Source organism: Nothoprocta perdicaria, unplaced genomic scaffold, assembly GCF_003342845.1.
Source record: "Nothoprocta perdicaria isolate Ctin4 unplaced genomic scaffold, notPer1 scaffold_0, whole genome shotgun sequence".
NCBI lineage: Eukaryota > Metazoa > Chordata > Aves > Tinamiformes > Tinamidae > Nothoprocta > Nothoprocta perdicaria.
Window position 1 is genome coordinate 4515864 of NW_020454092.1, and position 27913 is coordinate 4543776.

Genomic DNA, 27913 nt, shown 5'->3' on the forward strand with positions numbered 1-27913 from the left:
GACATGAAGAAACAATACAGATCAAAGTTCGCCAAAGTGAAGATTATCCAATTGATCTCTATTACCTCATGGATCTTTCAGCTTCAATGGATGATGACCTGAATACAATAAAGGAGTTAGGTTCAACTCTCTCCAAAGAAATGTCAAAATTGACAAGCAACTTCAGACTAGGTTTTGGATCTTTTGTTGAAAAACCAGTTTCACCATTTATCAAAACTACAGCTGAAGAAATAAACAACCCTTGCAGGTATGCAGGAAAAGTACCTACATCTATATGCATGCCAGTATTAACCCATCCTGCTAATCTTTAAGACAAAATTCAGTTCAACATGCTTATGGGAACCTCTGCCCTATTCCAGTTCTAAAAGAGTCAGTAAGGAATTTGTTTTAGGGTCACAGTCCTATTCTGTCATGTATTATGTTATTTAAAGAACAGTTTAGGGATAATTCTGCTTTTTACATTTTCTTGTTAGTTACAATGGATTGAGATTAGTATACCAGTATGTTCTGAGTAATTATGCATTCCTCAAGTTTGATTAAATATAAAAACATTATTTTTTATGCCTTTGCTATAGTAAACTGGTGAAAATACAAACCAAACAAGTAATGCCCATTTACCCATTAATGTTGTTTTCCTCTGTGTTTTCCTCTAGAACGTAGCAGTATTCCTCCAAACCTAGGTTGCCCTAGTTCTCTCCTAAGTAGTGGAAAAACTGCTCTCTGAAATTCCCTTGTCTGTAGCCAGAAGGGAATAACAGTGCACTGCAGGACAGCATCTCTGCAGACATTTCTTGAGAGAATAGCCCCAGATGCATTTTCCATATTTTATGCATATCTGTTTGCATAAGCCAGCTAAATGCAAAGAACTATTCACTCTGATTCTTTTGATGTTTTTCACTAGATCTATGTCAGGCAGAAAAGAGAGATACATAACTGAAAACTGATGAGTTCAGGTAGAGTGCAATTGCAAAATAGCCATTGCAATGATAAATCATTGTAGTGATTTTATTCCTGCATTATCCCTGAGCCATCTCACTTGTCTTGTAGAAGTGTTCCATATGAGTGCTTGCCTACCTTTGGATACAAACATGTTTTGCCATTGACCAATGATGCAGAAAGATTTAATGAAATTGTGAAAAGACAGAGAATCTCTGCTAATATAGACACTCCAGAGGGAGGATTTGATGCGATTATGCAGGCAGCTGTTTGCAAGGTAATTGAAACGTCTAGATGTAATACTAATTATTCTGTATTTGAACAATTCTAGTATTATATGATTCTTTTAAAAGAAGCAGGTCATTATTTTTCAAGATTTTTTAATGAAGACTAAAAGCCTAAGCAGATTTGTGTGAAATCAGTGCAATGGGCACTGGTAGCATCAGGGAAAGAGCAGTCAGACTGTAAGGCGCAGTCAAATATTTCATTGCTACCTTTGATGCTTACCAAGTTAAATGTATATATTGCAACATTAGAGTCTTTCCCTTTCATTTCTAGGGGTAAAAAATATAAACTGTGAGTTGACTGGTCTGCTTTCTTGATTGTTTTCTGTAAGTTTTTTTGTTTAACCATTTTTAAAGGAGTAAGCACACTGACATGGACACAACGTACATATTTTACTGAATACAAAACTGAGAAGGCAAAATGTTAAAAAAAGACAAGGAAATGACACCATCTCTTAAAAGAGGTGTTTTGGTGTTTTGGACAGTCTCTTTAAAATGATTCATTTGCTTTGAGATGCCTTTTTCCAGATTGTTTGCTGCTTTTCTCTATAGTGAGTATGGTACAGCTTCCTGAACTAATGTGTTTTAAATTACAGGAAAAAATTGGATGGAGGAACGATTCTTTACATTTACTGGTGTTTGTGAGTGATGCTGATTCCCATTTTGGGATGGACAGTAAACTGGCAGGGATTGTTATCCCTAATGATGGGAGCTGTCATTTGGACGACAATAACGAGTATTCCATGTCAACTGTTCTGGTAATTTGCGGTGTGTCTTGTGCATCTCTAGCATTGTGCAAATGTAAAGATTAACATGAGCAAATCAGAAGACTCATGCAAGTGTATCTTCGTCATAGATGCGTGGAAAAGTTGGGGCACCCAGGTGTTTGGTGTTATCTATTTTATTTGTAGCTTCGGTTCTAATCTAAAAAGAGCAGTGTGTATCTAGGAAATTGTTATAATTAGAAAAGAATGCATAAATCTATCCTGGAAAAACACATGGAGCAGGACTGACTAGTATTTTCTTCTGAAGGAAAAGCAAAATATGCATTAACTCTTAAAGGGTGTGAGTTCAGAAGTTTGGTAATTTGTTGGACATTGTTCCTGCAGAAAAGCTTACCAGCGTGAGATTCAAGTATAAAAACTAGTACAAATATTCAGTTGCCCTGGTACAGAATTATTCTTTGGACTGCATTCTGCTAAGCTGGGAGTCCCAGGATGAAGGTAGACACTGTATTGTTTCAAAGAGTTTCCTTAGAAAGGACAAGAAATTATATGCAATGTCTTTTATTCTCTATATAACTAGTACCTAATTATATGTTTATACTGTACTGAGAAACCAGCAATGTTTATAGAACATTTGAATATGTGCTTCATGGGCGACAGTTAGGAAGTGTATGTCTGTAAGAAATGAATTGATGTGGCTTTCCTTTTCAGGAATATCCCACAATTGGACAATTAATTGACAAACTTGTGCAAAACAATGTTTTATTAATCTTTGCTGTAACAAAGGAGCAAATTCACATATATGAGGTAAGTGAATTAAAAGGCTTTGTTCTCCAGTGATTGCTCTGATCACTGTTTTTCACAGCTGAGATAGTAATTTTAGTATTAATCCAATCCTGTAAGGTATTTATGTAATGAAAGTATCTAGTAAATTAGATATCAGATTTATAGAAAGGTCTTTTCACTAGGAAGTGCTTGTATTGATTTTGATGTGCTTATGCAACTTTTATATTGGATTTCAAGTTGAATCACACTGTCATTTTTAAGTCAATAGATAAGGACTGTCAAACTAAGCATTTCTAAACTATTAAGTGCAATCAGTATGATTGGCCTTTTATATTTTTTTTGAGGCTAAGTTAAGGGCGGTTGAGCTGTTTTTTACTTTGATAAGAAAATACATTCTGGAAAAAAAATCATGTCTTCAATCACATTCACCTCCAAGATAAGGGTTATTTTGTTTGTTTTTCAGTGGAGTTTTACTCATTTTTCTTTACTTTTTTTGTCTCCTTTCAATGAGAGAAATAGGAAACTAGCAGCAGGTCTAAAATCATAAAACACAGTGGACTATTTGTTAGTCCGTTAGTTATTTGTTGATAACTATTTGTTTTTTTGGTCCTTTGGAAATTTTGACACCGAGTTGAGACTCAGTCTCAACTATGGGTACAATACAGTTGAATGGCTGTGAGGTCTTGTTCAGGTGAGTATTTTGTTCAGGTGCCTTTCTCTTTGCTCAACTGTTTCTGCAGCAAATATGAGCAAAAGCCCTCCGACCTAAGAGGGATGTTGGCAAAACTTGTTTTTTTCTAGTCCCTCTTCACATGCAAAAAGAAACTCTAGATAAGAGGTTTGGCTGTTCCTGTTTGAAACTCATAGTTTTAACACAAAAATAATCCAGTTGTCTAGCTCTCCTTTTTTAAAAAAATTCTTTTCTTTTTACAATCTTAAGTATGGAGAATTGGATATTTACACTTGTATAACAGATCTGAATCATTGAGATGAAAAGGAGACACTAGAGTGCAGATTTCATGTCCTACGTATGCCCTTGAAAGCATACTAAGGTTTTGAAAGACAGCATTGTAAAGCTTCAATGATTTTTGTATTTGCTTTCACTGCTTTTCCATATCACATACAGGATAGCAACTATAGATATCTGAACAAGTGACAAAGCAGTGTGGAAATGATGAAAGCAGTAGGTAGAATATATTCAGTGGGATTGTTATATACCCTACAAGATATAAGATAATCACCCTTTATTTTTCTGACAAGGAAAGTTACAAGCACAAAAATTCTACAGTTCGATTTACAATGGCTTGCATTTTTTTTTTTTTTAGTTATAAATCTTCGTTTAGTGTTCCCAGTGAACAAAAGGTGCCACTTGATAACTTTGATATGCTATAACACTGACACAAAAATACTGAAATAGAAAACCTGTGATAAGAACACTGTTGGCCAACTCTTAGGGTGACCACCAACAATTTCCAAGGGGAAATATAATGCAAGCAAGAGAGAAGTTTCTTTGGATTAAAAAAAGGCTCTGTTAATTAATGTCATACTTCCAAGCTACTTTGTGCAGCAGCTGTTAAAGCTCGTGAAAAGAATTCATGTGCCATTAACTAGGCCTAATAAAATATTAAGGAATATTTAGATTTAATAAAAGCTTTTTAATGCCACAAATTTTAATTAATTTATCCTATGACTATAGAATCCTACTACTAAACTACATTTGTAATCGACTTCCCAGCATTATTGAGCTAAATTTTCCTTGTTTTGTCCAATAAAAAGATTTTATTTCTATAAAATACTTCAATGGGAATAAAATATTGCTTTACTTTTGGGAATTTTCATTGAAGAGTTATGGAATGAGGTGTGAAATATATTTGCTTGACATTCATTTGCCCACCTTTAAAATACTGTTACCTAGTCTAGTAACCATACTGAGCAATAAGTTGAAAAAGCTTCATGAAACCAAAGAATTATCTTGATCACAACCTATAAATTTATACGGGCAAAACTGAAGTTTTATAGCTGTGAGTTGTTCATTGCAACAAAGGCCTATTGCGTTGGGGTAGAATTAATTCAGCAGAGACCTGATATGACAAAACTCAGTTACTTCTTGTGTTAATGCATTATATATATATATACACATATTTATTATATATAAATAAATATATATATAAATAAATATATATTTATATATAATAAATATGTATATATTTATATAATAAATATGCATATATTATATATTATATATTTTTATATATTTATATACTTTATATATATTTTTTTGACAAGAAATGCATCAGGAGAGTCATTATTCAGAGTTATTTGGAGGATTGTTTCATAAACCCAGTTTCTTTGATGAATAATGCCTGAATGCCAGTCATACTAAGGAATCTGTAGCAAAAGATCTCTGACTAGAGTGCTTTATTGAAAGATTGTAATAATAAAAAAGGTAAAGCACTGCAACAAATGATTTTTGATACAAATCATAGTTCAGTTAACTGAAATATATTTTTCATAACACCAAAGCTGTTTCTGTCTGGAATGTCCTGTGTGACATTTTTGGATGATATGTTTTGCCACCACTTTTTAGTGAGGGGCAAAAAAATCTGAGCTCCAAGATGCAGAGTAGTTCCTCATTTGTTAAGGTTATAATCTAAGAATCATTTCATGAAAGATCTCACTAGTTTGTTGCTTTTGCTAAAAATCTGGAACATTATCCTTGCTTAGCATAACACTGCAACTGGAACCAGTCCATGAAACACTGGGTGTCTCCCCTGAGCTATGCAGGGAACAGAATCTAGCACTGGAGAGAACCTCAGGGGCTCATCTACACCCTCTGCTGTGACACAGAACCTTTCTCCTAGCCCTTCTTTTCTATTTTCCAAGTAGCTATAACCTAGAGTTATAACCTTTCTTCTTATTCCTTTCCCTTTAGTTTTTAGTGAGGAATACTTTCATCAATACAGTTCATTGTACCACCTCTTGACCACTCTCCATTGAATATCTCTTGAACAATGTGAGAAAATTTGGAGGCACCATCATGCAGCAGCATAGCCAGGCAGTCAGAAGCACAGGGATTGGGAGAGTGCCCTGCATTGGTACCTGGACACCATATTAAGACATTCTTGCTGGCATTTTCTTCACCACTTTTTAAATTTAAAATTCTGCAATCTTCCTTAGAACTCCCTTCCCAGACTTAATTTTCCCTTGAGGCAGAAAACTTTTCTCCAGTATCTCATCTTAAAATATACTTGAACTCAGCATCTAATTATAACAGATGCCAAAATTGATTGTGGCTATTTATAATTTCATTCTTAGGGATAAACATATATTAAAATGACTGTGAGAACATAGAAAGCAACTCTTTAAATAGACTTGATAGATTCCATTGGTCTTAAGTGTAGTATGTGGGCTGTAAAATATACATTTCCAGTCCTATATAATCCACCAAAGTTTATCCGAGAAGAGTTCAGTCATTTAAAATTCTTGATCCCCTTAAGACTGAATTAGAAGCTTATCCCTTACAGGTATGTGTGTGCACTGTTATCTAACACACAAATATTGCACAAATGCAGAATATATATACTTGTAACTTGCATTCTTGTCAGGGAAAGCATCTTTTCTGGTGTAGTAGCTTTTTTTGGTTACATGGGCACATCGCACTTAAACCCAGCATTGCTCTGCATGATCTCAAGAACTTTTAAATTAGAATTTATATTCTAATATTCTAATTCATAATTATTATTCTACTCTCCTTATTTATACTGAAAATTTTCCTCTCATTCATACTGCTAAAAATTAAACATAAGCCCACTGAACTCAAAGATAAAATACTCAGATAAAAAACCACACCTTCTGGTAAACGTTTGCTGAAAGACTATTTTCAGTGAAGTCCTATGGAGAAGTTTGATTTTAGCACTCCTAAAGCATCAGTCTATCTCAACTTGTTAATGATTAATCAAAAATCTATGCTACCAGGTAGGGCTTAACAGATAAACCAGAGATTTACACTTGGACTGGGCATGCACCATATCCTTGCATTACTGTACAGAAAAGTTTTGTTCAAAGTCAAAAGGAAATAAAGTCCTCAGAACAATACATCCCTGCTGTTTGTTTTGTATGTCTGAATGGTATACTTAAAATTCCAGATTTATTTCTTCTTATTATTTATAATCAGCTGATGAAACATCCCTGACTACAAAATGCTCAGTTTCTATATTTTAAGAAGTGTCCTTCTGACAGCACTAATCACAGGAGGAGTCAGGAATGCAAAATTGCCAGCTGTAACATAAAATGTATTTAATCCCACTGATTTACAATAGCACTTTAGAAATCTAATGAATTGTAAGTATTCCAAATATATAATCACAGTGATTTTGGAAATGTAAGGTTTAGGAGAGAGTAAGAGTATCAAATTATCTGTGTTTATTATTAGCTCTTTAGGTTTTTTTTTAATAAAATAACACCATTGATCCTATGGTATAATAAATCACAGAAAGCTAAAACAGCAATGTGTGTTTTTAACTATGAATGCTAATTACTTTCAATAGGCATAGGTATGAGTAAGGGAAGTGCACAGAGTTAACAACTGAGCAAAGCATATATAAAATCGAGGATGTTATGTTAGTGGCACAATGCAATTTAATGCAAAAAGGAAAAAAGACCTCATCACTGAAATCAATTACCATGCAATCAGTCACAGTCACGGGCCCCTGATAAAAGTCTAGAGTTACACTGATCATAAGGCAGCAGCAGTTCTTAAGGGCCTCTGTTCTAACTTAGTTTAAACTTCTTAACTTCTGTGCCCTCACTGAGAAGAACTTAAGATGCTTAGCTGCTTTCAAAATAAAGAGACCGCTATTGAATGTAGGACCCCACACTTTCAAATATTACAGCAAGAGCAAAGCAGTCAAATCTGGTTTGGGTTAATTTTATTAAAGAAAAACATAACCATTGACAGAGTATATTCTGAAAATTAAAAAAAAAAATCAAAAACATAGCTGGAAAACATTATTGGGACTTACGTATGTGATTTAGCAATATATGTTCCTTTCAGTGAAAATAACTCTTCTCCATAGGACTTCTTAAATAAGTATTCTTGAGGCACATGAGGGTACTTCAAAATGTCACTGTTATTTATTTTAGTTGATTATGATATATTCTGTTCTTTTCTAGCAGCTTGGTCCTTGTTATGTAGGTGGGTTTTCAATTATTTTTATTTTTATTTATTTTTGTTTTTAAATTGATACTTCCAGAACTATGCAAAGCTTATTCCTGGAGCCACTGTTGGGCGACTACAGAAAGATTCTGGAAATATTCTCCAGCTGATCATTGCTGCATATCAGGTAAGGTGCCTATAATGTGTTTTCTGGTTGCATGTTTATATTCTCAAAATTAGACTGTCATTTTGTAAAAACAAAAGTCTTTACTTATTTTCTGCATTGATTTCAAGACCATTGTTATTTGTGCATAAGTGCCAACCTTTACAGGAAATCTCTTTCTCTCTAAGAATTGACTGTAGAAACCGTGGCTTTGTTTGTGGCAATATTACTTTGTATTCTCATTTATAGCTTCCTGAAAGCCTTAGTTAATCAAATGGTTTGGTAGAATTCACTATCTTAAATGAGGAAGTAAAAAATAACTATTTAGAAATTGTTCAAAATATAGAGCCACAACACTGAGATGCCTTCGCTGGTCATTCAAGTCATTATTAACTTGTGTTAATTATTAGCTATAGAACTGTCGTTGAGCAAAGGAATTGGAAGCAATTAGTATAACCGGTATTTGTTTTCACTACGATGTTCCCTAGGAAAAGCGTAAGTGAGATGGTGGTAGGTATCATGGCATCAGCAATTTTCTAATAGCACTTCACTGAAAAGCTCCTTTTAATATATTCATCCTCAATTGTGCATGTTTATTTCCAATGAATATTCAATCTGTTGATTGCAGTTACCTTTATTATTTAAAGTTGTGTCATGTTATTCAGAACTATATCCAATTTCCATTCATTTCCCTCTTCCCCCCTCCCCCCCCCAAAAAAAAAAAAACTCCTACAAAATCTGTTATTCCTCACTGGAATTGGAATGCTAAATTTAATGTCAGTGTGTCATTTATCTTGTCTTCATAGTCCTCTGTTTCAGACTTGTTCTAAATTTTTCTTTAACGTAAGTATTTGTGTCTGCCACTATGATGCAGCTCTACTCCTATCAGTAACTACCACCAGAGCATATATACAATTATTCAGCAAGAATATCTGTTAAAAAAGCAGTATTCTGCAGTTAATGCTATACTCCACTTTAGCAATTTGATACTGCCCCTGTGAGGCTGTTTTGATGTTTTTAAATCAGAATACAGGCTGAGGAGGAGTGCTTGAATGAGTTTCTTTAGGTAATATAGAGAAATAAGAGAACACAGCAACATAAACACAATACTGCTTTTCAAGCTTGTTTATAAAATACATCCCAGCTTCCTTGTTCTTTTATTCTAGAGGAATACTTTTAGGCATTTTTACAAGTTTTTGAACAGAGATAGATACATTTTACTGATGTACCATAGGCTTTTCTGTTCTCTCCCTCTCACATTTTATTAAAAGCCTGCTCTATCCATTGCTACAATTAAAAATAATTCTATGGGATTCCATTTTCTATATTTTTACTTAAAATTCTTACACTATTCCTCCCATAAGTGGAATAAGAAAATCATTATTTCTTTTATCCAAAAATTTTTTTTGTCTTGGTGATAGAAAAGGAAACCAAGTTGTTTTCACTCTTACAAAATCAATGCAATTATTTTGTTATGCTTTTCAAATGAAATACAGATACCAGAAGGTTTAATTTGGAAAATTAAATATGCAAAGAACTTTAAGATTAATCCTGAGATTCTATAATAGTAATACATTTAGAGGGAAAACTTTGCATGATTAAAGTCAGGACTAAACATGCAGTGGAATCAGGATTTTACTTCTAAAGTCTAAGATATTGTTAGTCCAATCTGTCAAGATTCCTTTAAGCTGGCACTGTAAAGTATTGACAGAGGTACCTCTGTTTAAACAGCTGGAAATGGGCAGCGTGTTGTTGCCCGGTGAATAATGGAGAAATATAAAGTGATTGTTATTATGTGCAGAACAGTGATTAGTCTGATTGCATTGTCATGGTATGCATCTAGAACTGCTATATTACAGCTACTGGAGAGCACATTCTTGCCTACTTCATACCTGCTGTGCATGATGTTTTTCCTAATCTCCTTTTTGAACTTGATGATACTTTCTGTCTCCACAGTCTTCGTGGTAAAAGGTTCAATTGCAGTGTTTTAAGAAGTACTCTTGTTTTCTCATTTCAAGTCAATTTCTATGTTTTAAAATTTCACTGAATGCCCCTTCAAGCACTGCAGAATTTGGTGAATAACAGTTTTGCATTCAGCTCATCTTCTTCTGTTATTCATGATTTTGTAATCTTTCCTCACCAAGACATGTCTCCCTCTCCATATCTTCTCCTGCTCCTTCTACCGGTGTTTCAAATCTCTCCTCAGGTGCTTCATTCCCTCTTTACCTTCTCTGACTCCACTGTGTCTTTCCTGAAATGTGAAGATCAGAACAGCATGCAGTACTCAAGACAGGGTACATCAAGGTTTTATATAGAAATAAAATCATAGCCCGGTCTTGTTCTCTTGTACTGGTGACCACCGTAGTGTTGCCTTTTGGTTGCTCCTGCTCTTTGAATGGAAGACCACACAGAGCTGTTGGTGGTGACCTCAGGTGCTCTTTCTGGAGCTGTTATGACCAATTCCAAGTTCAGCTGTCCTTGTGCACGGGGTTATGAAATAGGTGCTTTCTCCCCTCCGATAGCAGCTTTCTGCTGGGAGGATGCAGAACAGTGTTGCTGCAATTGGGTCATAACTCATTCTGTCCTAGTTCAAGTACAGCATGTCTAGACCATCCACCAGAATTGCTTATACATTCTTAATATCCCACATACATTTCGAAGTGTACAAAGTGTACAAGTAGCAACGTGTCATGGTTTCAAAATATCCTATGGTCCATTTTATTACATTTAACCTTAAAGTTTAACGATCCTGTTGCTTCATGATTAAAACTCTTCCAAGCAGGAAATACTGAGAAGCACCTTATTTGACATGAGTGAAGAAATTGGATTTTTTTTTTAAGGTGAAAAAGGGCAAACAAGGCTAGGCTTACAGTTGAAAATCACATGCTAAACAGCAGAACTAATTCCATTTTTTTCGCGGACCTTGTATGGTGCTTTCAGCAGTGTAATTCAACTCCAAATGTCTCTGTTTCTTCACCTGCAGAATAGGAATAAATAAGCATTTTCCCCATGGAGAAGAATCTTTTAACATATTTCAAGTGCTTCAGAGTTTGTGCTTGCTGTACAAACACAAAATTTGCTAATATCATTCATGCGTGTGTTGCTATCAAAAAGCTTCTAGAGAGGAAGTAAGCAACTTAAGAAAGTCTGAGCTGTCAAAATATTTGTTACAGAGAGTTCTCATGTTCTTCCCTAGTATGATTCATTTTCTTCTGTAAGCATATTTCTGCCTGCCTCTCTTTTTTCAGGGTTAAATCTGCATAGGTCTGTATCACACAATCTTAGTTTAAATTGCGTTGTGACTGAAATCACGCCTTTTAATGAAAAATGTATTCCAGTATTTTAAGACTTCAGATTTTTTTTTTTTTTTTGTACTTGGTGCATGACATAGAAAGGTTGAGGAAATAACACTCTTTTAAACGTTTTTAAACACTTATACTCTTTTAAAAGTACCCTACCCCACGCACAAGCTTATAACGCTTCATTGTTGTTTCATTCAGAAAAACCTGGAAATACAAATCTTTCCCTGAAAATGGCTTAAGCCATTAAGCACTGAGCTGTTCACAGTTGCTTCCAAACTACAGCCAGGCAGCTTAATAGATTTAAAACACTGTTAGAAGCTCTAAGGTCTAAAAAAAATGGATTTGTCATGGAATATCCATTCATTTTCATCGATTAAGATGTATATTTTGATGACTGCACACTTCTCACAAAAACAAATGGATGTATGTTCATGACAACCTGGTATAGACACATTCTAGATACTAGGAGCTTGTGCTCAGGACCATTTAATTTTCTCTTGTGATTTTAATCTGAGTCTTGTAGTCTTGCACTTGGCAGAAGTGGGAATATTTAGTGATATATCCTGTTACTTTAGTATGTCAACTTCCACAGTTTTATCTTGAGTTTTACTCAAGACAATCTTGAGTAAAATCTTGAGTCAGGATTTATCGTGAGTTTAGCTGGAGTCCAGCTGATATAAACAAATTATTTTCTAAGAAACTGCACTGCTTTAATAGCAACACAACCATCTAACTCCAAGACAAATGAGAGGGAAAAATCAAATGCATCCAGAGCTACCCACATAGCCAACCTGATGCCTAATGCATAGCTTTGTTGCTCAGGCTGCATGCTGGAAAGAGGACTAGGTATTATGTGAATGTCTCACATAATACATGTTTTTGTCATTTATTAAATTTATTTGGTTTACTGAAAAGGTTTTCCAAATGAAAGCTCACAATAAAAAAGCCTAGCACAAACCTGCGGAAAATCCAGCACATATGCAAAAGTTAGGGAATTCTTCTCCGTGTGGGTTTGTGTTTATTCTACTTTCTAGTTTCAGGTAGTACCATTGTATTCACCAGACCTTTATTACAATGAGTCATCCTGATTCCTTTACTAGAATGACTCACTCAGGGAAGGTCAACAAGCTCCTCCTGCTTTGAAGTGCAGTGGGTATTTTGTAAAGCACTTGAGCTTACAACAGCTCAAAAGCAAGTCGGTGAGTCTTTTGCTCCTCTGTTACTGAGGTGCTTTTGAAAAAATTCCATTTACTGGAACCACAGTCTAGTGAAGTCATAGGGAATTTCCACATGGCTTGATGTAGGCTTTGGATTAGGGCTGTTGTGTGATCAAAGTCCCAATAAAAATATTTTGGAGTTAAATATAATAATAATAATAAAAAAAAAAGAGTATGAGAGCACTTAGCAAGTAAATTGAAGAGGGTTTTTTTAGTTAAGAAATATAAGCTTGATTATACAAATTGATTTAAGAAATGAGGATACTGCTGAATATATCTTCAAATAGCATCAGCAGCTCATGAAGCAACAATTTCCATCCAGGGGAACAAAAGCACCAAGCAAGCTGCACAACAGTGTGAGTTATTTGTAGAATTAGATTCTGGCTCTTGCCCTAGAAACATCAGGCCAAGTTGGGGGGGCCTCACACTGAGGCAAAATTGGACTCGACATCAGCTCTGCTGCAAGAGGGATTGTGAGGCTTCATTCTAATGGAATTTCTAGTTTTCCACTGTTTTCTCGTGGAGAAAAACAAAGGACAATATTGACATAGGCTGGCCGTTCAAGTGGTAGCAATGCAATCAGAGATGCGTATCCATTCCTCGGGAAGACCAGAGACCTGTGTCAGTCACCAGAGCACTTAGTAATGAAGGATGATTTAATAAAGCATTGAAGTTATTTCCCTGCAAGGGCAGGAAATCAGCACCATGATACAAGATATTAAAATGATAGCACCATTGCTTTCATCTGAAGGCTGTTTCTGTTTGCACTTTCGTTTTTCCTCTCATTCTCCATTTTTCTTGAAATAGAGAAATGTGTAAATAAAGTACCAAATCCATTAATTTACTCCTGTATAAGTAGAGATAAGTAACAATCTGTGTTACATATATGTGGAACATTAGCAGTGTTTGACAAAGTTATCAAACCATTCAGCATTTCTTTCTCTTTAAGGAGCTGAGATCTGAAGTAGAACTGGAAGTCTTTGGAGACACAGAAGGACTCGATCTCTCTTTCACTGCAATCTGTAACAATGGCACCTTTTTTCAACATAAGAGGAAATGCTCTCAGGTGAAAGTGGGAGAGATAGTAAGTAAAAAGCAGATTGTCAAAAGACATCGATTCCAGAGATTTTAAAATACCAAGGTAGAAGGTTGGGGTTTTTTAAGTAAATAATATTCTTCCAAATAAGGTACAAGAAATCAGGAAATAGCTCCTGCATTCTTGCTCTCTCCTATTCACGTGCACCCAACCTATTCTGCAGTCCTCGTTATACTGCAGCTTTGAATAGGCAACATTTTCTCTTCCAGGTCTCTTTTAATATGACTGTAAGTCTCCCTACCTGTGAAAGAAGCAGAAGACATATTGTGGTAAAACCAGTGGGTCTCAGTGATGTCCTGGAAATTGAAATTCTTCCACAATGCAGCTGTAACTGTCAGGCCAAGGCTGAGGCGAACAGCTCCAAGTGCAAAGGGAAAGGATCTTTTGAGTGTGGAGTCTGTATCTGCAACCCTGGCTACGTGGGTCCACATTGTGAATGTGATGAGAATTCCCTCAGCACCGATACTTGCAAGGGCTCCACAGAACAGAGCTCCTGCAGCGGGAGAGGAGACTGCTACTGTGGGCAGTGTGTTTGCCACTCATCAATGTATGGAAGAATTTATGGGCCACACTGTGAATGTGATGACTTCTCTTGTGTGAGGCACAGAGGACTTCAGTGTGGAGGTATGTTCCCCTTGAGGTATTTTTACTATCTGTATTTTAGAACCTTATTACCTTGTTGTTAGCTATGATCTTACAAACATCTATTTTCATAATGTATTAAATTGCAGTCATTTCACTGTGAAGTACTGCAACTTATATTTCTGAATTATCTTTAAATTAAAACCAGTAAGCAATTTTAACTCTGTTTTCAAATTTTAAAATAATATGTCTTTAACCACTCTGGCTAGTTGAACTTGGTGTAGCTTTACTGGAGCCTATCAGCTTTCATTGCACTGGGTCAGACTTTTAATAGTTGTAATGATTGTAGCTCCAGGGAAGTTTAGGTAAGTATATTGACATACTTTAGTGGTAAGTACTGTGCAATTTCACTCTGACCTAATTTTCAAAGTATATGCTTCTTAATCACTTTTACACTGTGATCTTTTAAAATTTTAATCCAGTAAACTAAATGATTTCAACTGTTCTCAGTTTATCTCAATATGAGCTTGGTAAGAACTTGAGAGCTTGGTGTTTTTTTTTTTTTTTTTCCTGGGCTATGTCATTATAAATCAGAAGCGGTTCTGGTAAAACAGTGGGAATAGTATCAACTGGCATGAACCTGTAATGACACGGTGCTGACTAGATAGACTGGCATCATGCTGCTATTATTGAAAGAGGATTTACCCATTAAGTTGTGGTCTGCTGGGAGATAAGAATCTATCTGGAGAACTCCAGTGAAGTGAATGGGGCTGCACTGGCTTGCAGCCAGATGAAGTGAAAATTTGATCCGCTGGTTTCAAATTGAAAATGCTGGGAGAGGAAAAAGGATGGTTTAAGAGTAAGAACAGTTGGAGTGGTGAAAACGTCTGTTATTAAGGCAAATGATTTTAAAGATAATCATTCAGATTTATATTAAAACTTTGATCTTAGATATAATTGTTTTTTCCAGGCAATGGTGACTGTGATTGTGGTGAATGTGTGTGCCACAGTGGATGGACTGGTGAATACTGTAATTGCACAACTGACACTGACTCCTGCCTTTCCGAGGATGGGCTGCTGTGCAGTGGGAGAGGCAACTGCATCTGTGGTTCGTGTGCTTGCACACATCCAGGGGCTTCAGGAAGCACGTGTGAAAAATGCCCTGTGTGTGATGACCCTTGCAGTTCTAAACGGTAATGTGCCAGTTACAGCTCTGATTTTTGTATCATTCGGGTTCCTACAGACTCAGCAGTGTGCTAACTGCTGCAATTTCATTAGAGTAAAATAGGAGAGCATCTCTGTATTCTTAATAGGGTAGTTGTACCTCAGACACCAACCATTTCTTGACATTGCTTCCATACAACAGAACTTGAAGGAAGGTGCTTTAATCGCCTTCAGATAGCACAAATAAAACATTCCATGTTGTTCATGACTGTACAAATACTCAGCATGGTGGCCCTTGGTTATCACCAAGCAAATGCAGATGAATGACCTTCTCTCTCTAGTACAGAATAAAAATACCCCAATATAGCCAGCAAAAATGAGAACTCACAGCAAACAAACTGAGAAAAGTTTGGGATTCTTATTCCTATGTGTGAATTAATAAGGTCATAGTTCTTGCTCAGCTTTCTATATGCACAAGTTCATATTCTAAATTCAGTTCAGCTTGATTGAATTAAACAGGTCTAACTAGGTCATAGTCTAAGGATAAAATCAAAGGGTAGTTGAATGTCATGTATAACTTTAGGATAAACTGCCTGTAAATGGCGAAGTGGTTTCTGTTCCCTTGGCATTCATAGTATGCGTAGATTGCCTGCTGTGGTGTGTGGTGTCTATATGGTTTGTGAAAGGAAAAGCAGCTGTAAAGTATGTGCAAAACAAAACTTACCCCTCTAAATACATACTTGCTTATGCTTGTATTACTTGAGCTCTTGCAGGGCTGAAGTTCAGGTCCATAACAAGCAGGCCGAAGTGCATATTTAAGCTAGGAATCACAGAACACTAGTTATTAATGACACTAATTTTGCTTGCTGAGTTCTGAGTTGGTGTAGGTTGCATTAATGTTTCATGACTGTCCTGTATGTTTATTTAGGGCTGAGGCTCATTTCTCTTCCACACTAGCTCTCTACCATTGTATTTTTGTGCATGTCTCCAACATGTACAGTATGTGAGATGAGAATCTATTCTGTGACATGTAATTTAGTTGTCGTTTATGATATTGCTAACATTGTCCTATAAAAGAAAGCTTTGTTCAAACCTAAGGCACATAGGTCTATATAAGCATAGTTTGAGTAAAGATAGATTTTGTGTACAAGAGCTCTAAACACTAAGTACAATGATGCTGCTTTACTCTGCCCAGTTTGGTAGAGAATAACAAGAAATATTAAGTTACATGATGGAGGTTACATTAGCCTTTTCGAACATGTATATTCTACACAATGTTAGATCTTTTCTCTCTCTTGCAGTCACTTCCATTGCTGAGATGTGGGGCTCGGAGAGCCAAAGGACACAGAACATTTGGGATACTTAGATAGGGTAAACAAAAATGCTAAAAGACCAGGTCAGAGGCGATTGAGATTAATGGCTAGGCAGCTGAGAAAAAGAGAGAAACATGGCAAATATGACAAAAACACCAACAACACTGAATTTATCTCCATTAGATAGAGGCTATCCCATTACCCACTCACTTCTACTATTCACCACTTCCAGAGCTAGTGATAAGGTCACCTCCTCTTGTAAAGATAATCTCAGAAGCCTCATCTTTATTCTCATGGAGATATATAACTCAATGCAGCAGGAGGTGGCCAGGTTTTTTGGGGATGTTTTGCTGAGTTTATTCTCATTCTACTTTATTTGTTTCCTTTTTTCTTTTTCCATTTTCCTTTTAGTTTTTCTTTTTTTTTCCTTTTTCCTCCTCCTCCCTTTTCTATCTTTTTTCCCCCTTCTTTTTCCTCTTCCCTTTCCAGAATTTTCTTGTATAAATTCTGTTTGTTTTTCCCTTTTTTTTTCATGAATTAACTCTGGTCTTACTAAAAGCCTGTGTTGCTGTAAGATTTTTCTCAGAGGCATCTACAGCAATTGATTTAGACTCTTTTTTTTTTTTTTTTAGAAAAAAATCCTAGTCATTCTATCGTTAAATAAAGTAAATAACGGGGAAATCCTTTTCCAATAAATTGCATTAGCATAATTAACATTTAAGTAATTCCTGAGACAAGTAATTGCATTCAAGAGACATCTGTTGAGACACCCGAGCAGTGTTTTTAGTCAGTTGATAGATATAATGCATTATTCAAAAGACTTTCAACAAAGGAAGACTTATAGTAAGTGCCCCAGCTTGATCACTCTGAAGTCAATATCAAATATTGTTCATTTGATAGACATTTGACTGATACATAGTGTAAGCTTAGTTCAGAGTTTTTTTTTTTTTTTAATATGAACGTTATGCGTGAGTAACCATATGTCTGTAGTAGAGCTGCATGAATAATATTGCCTGGGGTTCTGTCTGGTGGCTAATAAGATCAGGGAGAGAAAGAGAACAACAAAGAGCTTATCCACAATACCTTTCTTCTATTTTTTTCTTTTTTGGCAATACCTATCATATGTCTGAGAACTACTGTATCCATAGCACAAGACCTTTTGTTTTCCTTTTTTCCTTTTTAAATGGCAATGCATATGACTTGCCTTTGTACTGGTGGTTTGTGACAGGCAGAGAATGATGAGTTGTTGAATTATATTCCACAGGAGCTGTGTAGAATGTCACTTGGCTTCTGATGACAAGTCGCAGGGAGAATGCAGTGAAAAATGTAAATTGGTTGATGCAACTGTCAGCATTGCAGAGGGTTTGTACACTCTTTTTTTCTTTTTTTCTTTTTTTTTCTTTGGAGGAGGAGGGGGGGCATGTTTGTGTGATTAGAGATAGTTTCTCCTTTCAGTAATTTTATATTTGAAAGTAGCCTTGTTTTTCTACCATGGAATTATGTTAGTGCTTATAGGCACTACTGTCTGTCTACAGCTGTTGTGTGGTAGTGAGGAACTGCAAATCCAAACTGCTTTTAGCCCTCTAACTTAATTAAGTCACCAGAACACACCTACTTTCTAAGTGGTTTATAAAAGAAAAGGAAGAATTGGATAAATACTGCTCCCAGTAAACCAGTGGCTCACGAAACCCCCTGAGATCAGGTCAAGCCTCTACCCTAAGTCTGACTGGCTTCTTTTATCTTACAAATGCAAACTTGATTTCAGTTGTCATGCAGACTGTTGATTACAGCACGTAGCTCCCCTAGACACAGCCCTTTAATCTATGTAAAGACATTCTGCTGCTTGTCAGTTCTTATTGAGACATTTCTAGTACCCTAAAGGCAAAATGCATCATCCATGGCTCCCAGCAGGCTGTACTCCATCAATGAGAGTTCCTAGAATAGAAACTGACCTTGAATAAAATATTGCCCTCACAGACAAAGATATATTACTTTATATGAAATACTGCATCAAGGCCCTTTTTTTTCTTCTTTTTCTGCCTGCAGAGGAAGTAGCTTGCCTGTATAATAGGCACTTAGTATTTATTTTAATGGCAAAGTGCAATGGTTATGTGGTGCAGCACATAGGTGTGATATACCCACATCATAGACCTAACATTAGCATTAAATGTGACAAACATTACAATAATAAGGATGGTAATGCAGAATGCTTTATGTGTGTTTATGTTAAACTGTCAAAGGCCTATCTAGAACTACATATGTGCAAAATTTTCAGTGATATCTTTCTGAGAAAACTCTAGCATTATTACTTTGGAGGCATTATTCTGCAATAAATAGCTCAAAAGTTGCAAATAATTCCCTTGGAATGGAAAGATCTTTCTAATGTAACGTAGTGTATCCTTTATTGAAGTAATATTTTAAGTTATGCCTTTATAGACATTAGTATTTGCATAAGTACATTTTTATGCAGCATTCAAAAATAGCTAAGGAGTATTTGTTAAAAGCTTGCAAGTAGAAAGGGAATCAGCAACACACCAAATATTTGAGCACTTTTATTGTATTTATGTAGTTAGTGAAGTTTATAGATACAGTTTATAGATCAAGTTTTTATATATATAGTTTATAGATCAAGTCCTGTCCTTTCCTGATTGTGACTGTCAACTTCTTCCTTAGATTCAGAATTTGTTGACAGCAACTGCTGCAGTTAAGGCTGATTAACTGTTCTAATCCCTCAAAAAACAAATTGTTTACAAATCGTTTGTCATCCAAAATACTTGTGCAAAAGTTCACATCACTACCTGTATTATGGAGATAACCTCATTAAAGAATCCTGAGGAAAAAAAAGTATTGAAAATAACATACCTAAATCCTGAAATCCAAGCTTTCTCACACAAAGATTTGAAAAGTAGTGTAAATATTTAATTATTTAAATGTTTGAGATGGATTTTTGGCACGACTTAATGTAGTATCACAATGCTTCTTTCTGGTTTATATTTCTTTTCTTTTAGCATTTCAAGACTTTCTGAAGATGGAAATATCTCTAGGGTGTACAACTACGTAAAATATTAGTGCTTTAAATATCGATAGACTTTTTTACATCAAAACAACACGTGAAATTGGGTAGCTGTTAAGAAAAACTTTACAATTTTACCTTCACGTGCACTTTTTCTGTTTCCTTGGAAGGCCTGCCTGATGTTCTTGGCAGTGCTTTCTGTCTGCTCGCTGTCAGTTCTGCGCGGGCTGTGGTTTCCCTTCCGCCTGCCCGCAGCGCAGCAGGGCCGCGCGTGCCGCCCCAGCGCTCGCTGCGTGCAGATCGCACGGGGCAGGCGGTGACGAAGCAACTCGCAGGGTGCTGATGTTTCACATTTACTGAGCTGGGTCTTCTCTCAACAGCAAATAGCTCTTCTCAATATTTATTTTCTTTTTACCTGTTTTGAATGGTTGAATTTTTATTTAAAAGAGGGCCTGATTACCTTTTTGCCAAATGAGTCCAAGGTGAATCTTTGCTGCTCTGGTAGCTACCTGGTGGAACCATAATTCCGGAAACCCAGGATCTTCTTGTGACCCCACACTTACAATCCTAAAACCCCCAAAACTATCATTACACGTTCTTTGGGGAACGTGAGCATTTCCTACCCTTCCATTTGCTTCTCTCTCCTGTTGCTCTGCTATAACATCAACTTCACACAAATTCCCCATCCAACAGGAAAGCAGGAGACAGATCCTAAAGAAGCCTCTAACTCAGTGCTCTGTTGTTATCTTTTAAAGTTAGATGGAACTGTCCCCCAAAAGCCTTTTGCTGGTCAAAAGACAAACAAGAAAGTTCATAATGACATTTATATTCACAGTCAACATTTTTGTTGCATCTTTTGTGTAAGCATCCATTACGACACAGCTTAGTCTTTCGCATTGTGAGGATCAGGCTAATGTTACCCAGTTTCTATTCCAGTGTGACTTCACACTGGGAAAAGTATCATGTTTCATTAAAAGACAGAAAAAAATATACAGGTGTAAATTTTGTGAGTGTAGCTACACACCAGGAGATTTTGTGCATATATCTTGAGCAATACTCTCTGCATGTGACCCTCACCCTAAAAGCAACATCTGAGAAATAAAAGTACTAAGCATAAGTTGAATTCTGAATAAATTGAGCTGCTATTACTGGCTTAATTTCTCAGGCCTTGCACAAAATCTAATTTCTGTATTCCTTGATCTCAAATTAATTTTTATTTTTAAAATAATTTATTTGCAATTTGTACTTTCTGGAATTTTGCAATCCTTGAACGTGCTTGCAAGATATGCTCCATTCTAAAGGGCCCAAAACTACTTTTTTTTTCTTTTTTTTTTTTTTTCCTAAGGTGAAGTTCTTTAGATCTTCTTGCTTAAAAGAGTTGGGAAACACCAAATATTGCAAAATCTGTGATAGTATTATGGGAACTGTGACCTGCCAAAGACTGTCACCAATTCAGTACACTCAGTCCGAGGTTTTCAGTCCTTTCAACAAAAACAAGTCCTGTTAAATCAGCAAGTCCTGCCTATTATCTTGATAGATAACGTATCACTCTATAGCATCAAGGGCAGACAACAGATTAAATGTAAGACTATCACAAATCAAGAGGATGTTCCCATTAAAATCAAACCAGATATGATTGTTGGGTTATAAAAAGCAGACAAAATGACAGCAGTATATTCAACTACTTAAATTTTCATACTGTCTGTACAGTTTAGCAGGGTTTGATATATGCCTTCATGATATTAGTTTGCAAACTTACGATTTTTAGCACAGTTGCTTATATGATTTCTGTACGTGTTTTGATTAGATAAAATCGAGTTGAAATGACAGTTGATTGTCAGTAAAGAAATGGTTGAGAAACTCACTGTTTTTGTTACCTCTACAAATTAAAAAAAAAAAGCTAAGTTGTTGGAGAAACGTATTGAACAGCAAAGCTAATTTATCAGTGTCCTTTAAATCATGATTCATATGGAATCATAACAAATATTCAGCCATAATGGTATGTATGTGTGCAGCTATGAGCAGGGTATTTTTATTCTGTAAAAATAATACATAACGGCTATGCTCAGGATTTGGCATTTCTGACATTGGGCTTGTCATCCCAAATTTTGATGATTTTATTTGTTTTTTATCATCTGTCACTTCTAACTTCACCCTTTTTACCCATGTGCTCTTTTAATTAACTTTTTCTATGTAGAAAGCTTTCCCAGTTGGGAATCACCTGGGGAAAAAAAAAAGATTAAATTTTCCTGCAAGTCTACGTTAAATGGAGGGACACATAAAACAGGGCAGACTGTCATCTCAGATTACTTTTTATCTGATTTCCACTGAATTCCATTACAAAGATCCCAGAATTGTAGTTTTCTGTTATTGATTTATATTTACTGTAGTGGCAATACATGGCACAGTAGTATTTGAGAGAACCATTGTACCAGAAATAAAGAGCAGCCCTCTTAACACTATCAATTTCTGTGTGATACAAGTATATCTACTTTTGAAACATAATCTGAACTTGCTAGGGGTAGCTCTAAACCGAGGAGAACCTACTATTTACTTTGTCCTATAATTGACGACTATTACATTTCCCAGACAGCTGGTGGTTAAGTGGCTTAGAGGAACCTCCTTTGCATTGAAATTCACACTGCACCAGACTCACCAAGTGCACCTGATGGTCAGTACAGATTGACAACACCTGTACCTGCTCCTCTGCAATATAAGTGAAAAAAAAAAAAAAAAGAAAGAAAAAAGATTGAAATAAAGAAATGTAGAAAGCCATTAAATTTAGTAGCCATTCTGAGTTTACTTCTGCTTTTTTTTTTTCATTCTTTCTTCTATACAGACAAGGCTGTGACAGACATTATGCCACTGATCTCTCTTGCTTTACATGTTACATTTCCTTTGAATTGCTGGATGACTTTTTTCCCCTCTTGTAGATTTCTCAGAGGATAAATCCATTCCCTGCTCTTTGCAGGGGGAAAATGAATGTGCTACTACATTTCTCCTGACTACGGATGAACAGGGAAGAACAATCATTCACAGCATAAAAGAGAATGGTAAGCAGGAAATACTGCTTTTTCTCTATTGTGCCTCATTTAAAAATACAGACTGTCAGCACGGGCAAGCTGAGCTATTTTAAACAGCAGTGCTCCTCCTTATCTTTGTAATTCTCCTCTGCCCAGCCAAAAGAGCACCTCCTAAAGTATTTATTTAATGCTGCAATAAAATAAACATCCGGCCTGTCGTAAAAGCTGGGCAGAATGATCCAATGGATTAAGATCCAGGTACTGCTGTGTTACAATCTCGGCTCTGGGGCCTTAGACAAACTTCTTTGTCTCTGTATGAATTTCCTACCTATAAACCTAGGTTTGTCCAGCCTCAAAGGGTTGCAAGTTAATTTTTTAAAAGCCCTGCACAGTTCTGAAACAGTAACGCTGAGCACTCATCATATTGTATGCAAAAACTGTATTCAACTTGGAAATATCATGTATTTCCCAGACCAACAAATATCCAAATTACTCTCTTGTTGGATATACCGGTTGAAATGAATATGCAACAGAATGCTACAATATCTTTATATTTAATATTGTAGTACCATTAAGTTTTGAATGATTTTCACATCAGTAGTCTAGATATTTAAGAGACTTTTTTATTATCCAATATCCTTTCATTTCACATAATTTTTTAATTTCCTGTTATTTTGATGATGATTTTTCATTGAAGATCCTAATCATGTGAGACAGGAGAGAACATGGGCACCACTTTCCAGCAAACAGTCTGGTTTCTAAGCAATAAAGTGCTTTTTTTTTTTTTTTTTTTTTTTTTGGATGCACGCAGTGCCTCAGAGATAAATGTTAATTAAGTTTTATGGAAGACCATGCAGATCTGTAGTTTTATTTTGTTGGTGTAAGTGTCAGGCATAAGATTTGAAGATATCCTACTGTTTTTTTTTTAACCCTTATGTAGTGTTTTTATAGTGTACCTACTGAAGTTCAATGTGATTTCATTGCATGAAACAGCAGCTTCTATTATAAGAAGACTAATTTGGTTATATATAGGTTATGTTTATAGTAAAGATTTTTGTAATAAGGGGGTGATGTTAGACAAGTACGTGGCTTTGTAAACTGCACTCCTAAGACTCAAGGTGTTCTTGTCAAATGTATACTACACATTTTAGGAAGAGAAAAAAAAAATATATATATATATATATATCTCAAGGGAGGTACAGTGTGTTAAACCTTCAGTAACAGCCCTCCCACGATTCTGCCAACCAACTTTGTTGCCATCTGTTATTCTGCTCCTGGGCCTTGGGCAAAGGGGGAATGTTCTGTGGCTGCAAGTGAGTGTGAGTGAGGACAAGACCACCTGAAATACTTGCTCTACAGCTTGGTGTCACCTGTGGACTGAAGTCAAGATGCCACCAACAGCCACAGCATTAACTCACTGCTCAGTCAGACTTGTCCAAATTGAATAAATGGCACCAACCAAAAAAGTAATGCAAAATATTATCCCTGTAAGCCAAATGTAACCAAAATGAATTTTCAATATTCTTAAACCATGGCTCAGCAGAAAAGTTTGCAAAACTGACTTTCATGACCAAGACCTCTTAATATTACAGTAATCCCTTAATTGAAATTTGCTGCTTTGAGTCTCCTGGTCTGGTCTACATGATTATTTTTTCACTGAATCCTTGGGAAATAAATTATATTCTGCAATAATACTGATTTTTAAGTGATTTAATTTATTCTTTTAAATCTAATCTTCTGCCTTGGATTGCTAGTCGTTACAGGAGAAAAAATAGGATAACCAAAATTAGAGCATCTTTTAAGAAATACATTGCACCTCTAACACATTTGTAACTTAACTGTGTAAGAGAAAAGGAACACACTTGAAATACAGAATCTAGAATTCATGTGTCTGACCAAATTTGCAGCTCATGTCCCATCTGGACATTGGTTATCTCTACGTAAATTCAGAGGGAAATATATGCATCCAGGTGCCAGGCCGAGCAGCAGTTACAGCAGCCCACCCACCCCTAGCATTGCCTGCCGCATTTTCCTGACACGTGGTGGACCCGAGGCCACATGTCTGTACAATGGCAGTCCCTCCCATTTAGTTAAATTCTGTCTTTACCCACTGTCACCCATGATATCTGGAAATCCTGCTTTGGGTGCCCTTCTTTGAAAGTTGTGCTCTTTGTTTAAAACAGCATTTTCTTTTTAGTACTTCTACTGGTCCATACTCTAACATAACACCAAATTCAGTCATTAAGAGCAACCGTACTTTACCCCTTCAGCTGAGTCTAATGTCCCATATGCTCTACAAACTGTCACTGCTTCATGAAGAATTTAAAATGCCGTTGATCTGCATGTTCCAAATTTTGGTAATCCAAGCGTTTCCTGTCAGCTGTTCCAAGAGTTAACTGATTTTGATGCAGTTTAAGTCCAATGTTTCAACAAATCCAGTGAAACATTTTTTTCTCATTGTTTTCATGATGAAATGCACTTTTCTCCTTTTTCTAAGTGCCATCTGTACCTTTAGCTCTATGTAGGATCTTTTCCTTTGTAACACACTGAATATCAGTAAGTTGAAGAAGTAAAACTTCAGTGATAACATCATAAAATTCATAATTTTGTCAACCTAATCCTGCTTCTTAGAGTTAAAATGATTTAAATCTGGAAATGATTTTCTAGCTTTTCTTCTCAGACTGTGCATCTGTATCAGGCAGCTGCTAATTGGTATTGTAAATGCCATGTAAATTGTCAAACCATGGAGGATGTCACTTCAGTAGATTTCTACCTTTTAAATGCAGTATTTCTCAGACATTTTCACAAACCCATTAACAAACCATCAGGAGAAAGCTAATGTGGACTTGCAGAAAAATACAAGCTCCCAGCAAATGAGAACCCAGAGGCATCTTGGCTGTTTTTTAACTAGTTACAACTTTTTCAGGAAATACCCACAGTCCGAATTGTTTGTGTTTCCACAGATTGCCCACAACTTCCCAATATTCCAATGATAATGGTGGGTGTCACCCTTGCCATCCTTCTGATCGGCGTTGTTTTACTTTGCATATGGAAATTGCTAGTGTCAGTTCAGGACCGAAAAGAGGTGGCCAGGTTCGAAGCAGAAAGATCCAAAGCTAAGTGGCAAACGGTATGTTACATGCATTAATATTATAAGTCTATCTTTAAGTTGGTGGAACGACAATGTCTAAAATGCCTGGTTTTATCTTTATTTTGTTCTTTAAAAATGGTAGATTTTACCAGTAGATTTTCACCATTTATAAATAAAAATAATGAATTTTTAGAGACAATTGAAAACAGCTAGAGTTCAATATCCCAGTTTGTTTCCTCCACATGTACAATGCTGTACAGAATAATCTTTTATTGTTTATTTTATTCTTGCTTAGTTGATTCCTGGCCTGTAATTAACCTTACCAAGGTTGACCGCTCTCTAAAATTATCAGCATTATATGATTCCTCCCCAAAACAGGGAGGAATCTCCTTTCTATTTAGGAAGGAGATATTAGCAATATCCTATTTTATGCCGAAATATTAGCAAATTCCTATTTTATGCCGAAAGCCCACTTATATATAGGAGCAGTGTAAGCTGTCCAAAATGTAGGTAAAAGGACAGAGAAATCTGGGGCATAGCTTCTATCTATAGTTAGCACGTGTCTAATGCAGGATTACACCATATGTTCCCTTTTCCTCTTTCCCTTCTGCTTTGGGGCTTTTTTTGTCCTTCTGCAATAGTTTTTAAATTTATGAGATTATTTGAAAAAAAAAAAAAGAATGCTGAAATAGCAGTCTGAGAAGTGTCAGAAGGATATATGATACATTGGAGTTTGCTCAGCTGCATTCTTGTCCAAAATGTTATAATTGCAACATTTCTACAAGAGCAGGTACTTTCTGCCTTTTGGATTTTGAGAGAAGAGAAACATGGTTACTTACAGGCAGGGCTATTTCAGAATATTTTCCAGATCCATTGTTCCAAAAGAAAATGACACAAAGGGTATGAAAGGTGGGTATTAAAAGTGGAGAGGGACTTAAACCCTCCCACCAATCCATGGTAGTCTGTGTGGCTCAAGTAAGAGGCCCATGGCAGCTAACACTTCACATCTGAGAACATATTTTCAGTTTTTAGAATTGTACAACCATGACATTTGATACATAAATCCTATCAGACATATGCTGGGACGCATCTTTGATGATGCATTGTTTGATTACGGGCATTACATTAATTTGGGAGGCAGATGGGGAAAGAGGCGTGTTTCCTATTCCTGTCTGAGTCATGCTCGCTCGTGTAGCCTGGTTTGATTTTTGATGGTGGGCATATGAATTACGGATATCCATTCTGGAACGGTCAGAGGGTTAGAATTATTTCTGCACAAAGAATAGACCAGAAGTATTACACTATGGCTAGACCTGCCTCTGGCCTCACCTACTTTTCCACGATGTTTCCAAAAGACACAACACAAATCTTTTGTCTTGGGACACACGCTGGGAAGTAGAAGGGCACTTGTTAGTCTGTGTGCGAGTTGCCCAGTAAGGCTGGGTTGGGAACGGTTCGTGTCATGAACCAATGTTATTCCAGTGCTGAAGAGGTGCATTCAAGCCAGTGCCTTGCAGCTGAAACAATAGCAAGGTTACACGCAATGACTTACATTTCTTCTGTTTTTTTCAGGGAACAAATCCACTGTATATAGGCTCAACAACCACCTTTAAAAATGTAACTTACAAGAACCAGGAAAAGCAAAAAGTGGCCATGACTGCAGATTTCTACTAGTGCTTCCAAGCGCTACAGACTTAGTTTGACTAGCAGGAAACCTAAAAAGACCGTACTGCTCTGACTTCTTCTCAGCTGATTATGTGGTATTTGTTTGCTCACTGCAATGGTACAATAATTCTGTTAGATAAAATACATATTGTGTTGGGGAAACTTTAGATAACAATAATGCAAAAAATTAATAGGAACATTAGAAAAAAACTTTAATACTAAAGCCTCCCCCCATACTGAATTAATCGTTGATGGCATTACCAATAATTTAATCTGCACATTAATAGCAAGGATTAAAAAGTATCGTAAGTAAGCCTATTTCTGTGAATTTCTGTATGCACAATGAGTTTTCTGTAACCTTGTTCATCCATGCAGTGTGATATATTTGTGACTAAGCA

At 36.1% G+C, this 27913-nt stretch overlaps 1 protein-coding gene across 1 annotated transcript; it reads left to right on the plus strand.

The window, feature by feature from the left end:
• Positions 1–27666, plus strand: ITGB6 (integrin subunit beta 6). The gene is made up of 12 exons (XM_026054319.1): positions 1–247; positions 1048–1213; positions 1817–1978; positions 2657–2752; positions 7984–8073; positions 13518–13652; positions 13874–14288; positions 15217–15439; positions 17988–18085; positions 22670–22789; positions 25723–25889; positions 27423–27666. Exons 1-12 carry the CDS (start codon positions 69–71, stop codon positions 27522–27524), a joined length of 1953 nt encoding a protein of 650 aa, XP_025910104.1. The 5' UTR covers positions 1–68; the 3' UTR covers positions 27525–27666.
• The last annotated feature ends 247 nt before the right edge of the window (positions 27667–27913 follow it).

Excerpts from the sequence above, each read along its gene's own strand:
- ITGB6 (XM_026054319.1), top strand. The coding sequence starts at position 69 with ATGGATCTTTCAGCTTCAATGGATGATGACCTGAATACAATAAAGGAG. Across the intron at positions 2,753-7,983 it reads AGCAAATTCACATATATGAG|AACTATGCAAAGCTTATTCC; the intron begins GTAAGTGAATTA and ends TGATACTTCCAG. Across the intron at positions 14,289-15,216 it reads CAGAGGACTTCAGTGTGGAG|GCAATGGTGACTGTGATTGT; the intron begins GTATGTTCCCCT and ends TGTTTTTTCCAG.